The sequence below is a fragment of the Ichthyophthirius multifiliis genome (assembly GCF_000220395.1).
Source record: "Ichthyophthirius multifiliis unplaced genomic scaffold scaff_1120509251384, whole genome shotgun sequence".
NCBI lineage: Eukaryota > Ciliophora > Oligohymenophorea > Hymenostomatida > Ichthyophthirius > Ichthyophthirius multifiliis.
The window spans coordinates 1220-5863 of NW_004085926.1; the positions used below are offsets into that span (position 1 = coordinate 1220).

General features: G+C 17.1%; 1 protein-coding gene across 1 annotated transcript, besides 7 other annotated features; it reads left to right on the forward strand. All coding sequences in view use genetic code 6, as the record gives it.

Annotated features, from left to right (window-relative positions):
- The first annotated feature begins 859 nt into the window (after nt 1-859).
- Nucleotides 860-952: a microsatellite.
- Nucleotides 953-1146: 194 nt separating this feature from the next.
- Nucleotides 1147-2959, forward strand: IMG5_192670 (hypothetical protein). The gene is made up of 4 exons (XM_004025038.1): nt 1147-1373; nt 1420-1973; nt 2091-2485; nt 2669-2959. The coding sequence occupies exons 1-4, from the start codon at nt 1150-1152 to the stop codon at nt 2891-2893; spliced, it is 1398 nt and encodes a 465-aa protein (XP_004025087.1). The 5' UTR covers nt 1147-1149; the 3' UTR covers nt 2894-2959.
- Nucleotides 1975-2074: a microsatellite.
- Nucleotides 2502-2599: a microsatellite.
- Nucleotides 2505-2587: a microsatellite.
- Nucleotides 2608-2640: a microsatellite.
- A 1448-nt stretch (nt 2960-4407) lies between the features above and the next one.
- Nucleotides 4408-4493: a microsatellite.
- Nucleotides 4442-4500: a microsatellite.
- Nucleotides 4501-4644: the final 144 nt, after the last annotated feature.

Consider the following 4644-nt stretch of genomic DNA (forward strand, 5'->3'; position numbering starts at 1 on the left):
AGATTTTTTTGTATATAATAATTAAGATCTATTCTATAATATTTTATTTTTTCTCTTTCTAAAATATTATTAAATAAAAAAAAATTGTATAAATTAATATATTAATATAAATAATAAAGCTTAGTATAAGCTAAAAATTCATGTATTACCATCTATATTCAACATAAATAAATATTAAAAAAATAAATTAAATATTATTCCCATCTTTATAAAATTTACAATCGATTAATATAATATAATAAAAATTGAAATACACCAAACATTTTTAATTCGTAATAATTAAAAATAAAATAACATTTCAAGCCCAAAAATAAGCTAATAGATTCAATCTAAAATTTAAATTATACTGCCCTAATAAATTTTATTGAAGGTTACATTTAAAAAAATATTAAAAGAATTACACGCTATATGCTAATAATTAGTTATTTTTATATTTAAAAATGATGATAATTAAGAAATAAAAACTGAATTAGTAATATAAATACGTTTATTTATAAAATTTGAAGAATATAATCAATAATCAGAACAATTCATAATATTTTCTTTCTAAAATCATAGCAAAAAATAATCAAGAAATTATACTTTATTCGCACTTCGGAATCGAATGTAAGTTATAATCAATAATATTAACCTAAAAGATAATATGAAATTTAAAAATAAAAGTCAGAAAAAAGCTCTATAAAAATTATTTAAAAGTGTGTCTATAAATACTTACGAATTTATTGAATATAAAAAAAAATTTAAAATATAAATATTAATAGTTTATTTTAAGTTTACTAAAGAACTGAAAAAAAACAAAAAAATTAAAAAAAAAATTTATAATTAAATGATAATTTGTTAGATATGAAAAATTAAATTCTATATATATCACAAATATAATATATATATATATATATATATATATATATATATATATATATTTATATATATAAATATATTTTTACATATATATTTTTTTTTTTTTATTACACACTACTATTTATAATATTTTTATTTTACTATTGTATACTTTTAATAAAATATTTTTATTTTTTATACATTTTTAATTAAATAAAAAATATATATTTTTATCAAAAATTTTATTATATAAAATATTTTTTATAGAAATATAAATAAAAAAATTTATTTTACTTTTTATAAATATAAAAAATGAATATTTTAAAATTAATTAAATCTTAATCTAATAAAAACTATTTCCGTAGTTTTTCTTCTATAAAAAGCATTCATGCCCGTGAAATATTAGATTCTCGTGGAAACCCTACAGTAGAATGTGAAGTAACCACATCAAACGGTATTTTTACAGCTGCAGTTCCATCTGGCGCTTCTACAGGCATATATGAAGCTGTCGAGATTCGAGATAATGTATCTTTTAGGTATTAAAATAAAATAAACGTTATAAAAAAACTCACGAAAATATAGGTATGGTGGAAAAGGTGTATAATAAGCAGTAAATGCAGTAAATATTACAATAGCAGATGCTTTAAAAGGTGAAAGTGTTACCGAATAATAAAAAATAGATGAAATAATGGTAAAAAGACTCGATGGAACATTTAATAAACATGGTTGGACAAAATCTCATTTAGGTGCTAATGCAATTCTTTCTGTTTCTTTAGCAGTTGCAAGGGCTGGTGCAGCTGCAAAGGGAATTCCTTTATATTAATATTTGGGAAATTTAGCAGAGAAAAAATAATAGAAATTTATAATGCCGGTACCTTCATTAAATGTCATAAATGGGGGAAAACATGCAGGAAATAAATTAGCTATGTAAGAATTTATGATACTTCCGATAGGAGCAAATTCTTTTAAAGAAGGTTTATAGATGGGAGCAGAAGTATATCATGCTTTAAAGTCAGTAATTAAGAAAAAATATGGATTAGATGCAACTAATGTAGGTGATGAAGGTGGATTTGCGCCTAATATTTAAGAAACTAGAGATGGTTTAAATTTATTAGTTGAAGCTATATAAAAATCAGGTATATAATATATATATATATATAATATATATATATATATATATATATATATATATATATATATATATAATTTTTTATATATATATCATATAAATATATATTTATTTATTTTTGTAGGACATGAAGGAAAAATTGTATTAGGAATGGATGTAGCAGCTTCTGAATTTTGGAATGAAAAATAGAAACTTTACGATTTAGATTTTAAGAATAAAAGTAATGATGGATCACACAGAATAAGTGGATAATAATTAACTAAATTATATGAAGAAATATGTAAAGATTATCCTATTAAATCAATTGAAGATCCGTTTGATTAAGATGATTGGATCGCATATCAAAATATGAATGAATCTTTAGGATAATAAGTATAAATTGTAGGAGATGATTTATTAGTAACTAATCCAATGAAAGTATAAAATGCCATAGACAAACTAGCTTGTAATGCACTTTTATTAAAAGTTAATCAAATTGGAACAGTAACTGAATCTATTTAAGCAGCTAGATTAGCTTAAGTATTAAAAAAAAATTTAAATATAAATATATATAAATATATATAAATATACATATATATATAAATATATAAATATATATATATATAAATATATAAATATATAATATTTAAATATTTTAATCTTTTTTTATATATATATATATTTTATTATATATAAGTTTTTTTTCTTTTTTAATTATTGTAGGATAACAATTTTGGAGTTATGGTCTCACATAGAAGTGGAGAAACTGAAGATACCTTCATTGCTGATTTAAGTGTAGGGCTTGCTTGTGGTTAAATTAAAACTGGAGCTCCTTGTAGGTCTGAAAGATTAGCAAAATATAATCAATTGCTAAGAATCGAAGAATAATTAGGATCTAAAGCAGTATATGCAGGATAATACTTCAGATATCCTTCTAATTTACTTTGATTTTTTTTAAAAAAAAAAAAATATATTAATTTTTTTTTCATGGTTTATATTTTTAAAAACTCAATTAAAAAAAAAAAAAAAAGATAAAATAATCAATTATTTTATTTTTTTCTAAGATTGAGTTTTTTAATAAAATAAAGTTGTAAAGTAATTAATATATTTTCATATTTAATTAAAAAAGTTCACATTATTATTTCTATTATCTTATTAATATGAATAAAAGAAAATTTAATATTTTTAAAAAAATTAAAAGACTTATAAATACTTAAATTGTGTTTATTTTTTTTAATTTTAATAACTACTTCAATTTTAATTTATTAAACTTTTATTTACTTAATTTTTTTAAAATTTTTGTATTTTTTTTAATCTATTCAAATTATTTATATATTCTTTACTTTTTTTTTCCTTAATTTCGTTTTATATTTATTAAATTTCTCCCTTTAATTATTTTCTATTAGAATCTAAAAACTTATTTTCTTATTTTTAATTTTAAATATTCAATTCCTCAATACTTGCATCAAGATCTATTAGTTCTTCAATAATTTGATATATTTCCGACTTTTTTTCTTAAATATGTTATTTATTATTAGTCTATTAATTGCTTTTTATTATTTTTAATAAAATATTAAATAAAAAATCTTTATCATTTTTTTTTTTATGATTTTACTTATCTTTCTGATTTTTTAAAAAACTTAAATCCTTCTATAACTTAAATGTTTTATGAATTGCATTATATTTACTAATTTTTTTAATTTGAATTAAATAAAGAATATAATTATGTTTATATTAAAATAAATAATAATTTTAACAAATTCAATTAAATATATAAAATATTAATTTTATAAAAAAAAAAAAGGTATATATGTATAATAAATAATAATTTTAAATACTAAATATTTTTAAAAAATATTAGTTATTTTTTTAAAAAAATATATATATATATATATATATAAATATAAAATTATAAAATAAAAAATATTATTTTAAAATGAATATTGAAGATAATAAAAATTTATTAAAAATAAAGCTTTTATTTTTATTTATATTTCTATTATTAGATTTAATATCAAGTACATTCGTAGAAACACATCTAAATTATACAAATATAAAAAATTATTCTTAAGCAACTATTATAGCATTCAGTGTAGTATAAATTGTAATAACACTAATAGTAATAATATTATTTTTAGTATTAATGTGGTAAACAACACCATTAAGATATGGATTAATTAAAGACTTGATTAGAATTTTTAAAGTTTAATTAATATTATGTATTCTATAATTTGGATTATAGACAGGTGAAAGGGTAGTACGATTAATTAAATAATTAGAAATAGAAAATAATGTAGATTAATTAATTTGGGATATTGTATACTATAGATTACTATTTTATTTTAAATATCTAATATATCCTATTTTTTATGCTTACATAGTTGAAGGATCACTAAAATTAGCACTACCAGTATTTTATAAAGCTAAAAGTTGGGAATAAAAATGAATATATATTGATAAATAATATATAAAAATATATATAAATATAAAAAAAAAATATAAATATATATATATATATAAATATATATATATATAAATATATATATATTTATATACATTATATTTATTTTTAATACGCAAATAATTTATTTAATTAATATAACTAATTTTATATATTTTATTATCATAAACTTTTTTATGTATTATTTTTAGAAATTATATTATTTTTATATAATTCTAATTTATAGTATTCATTTATA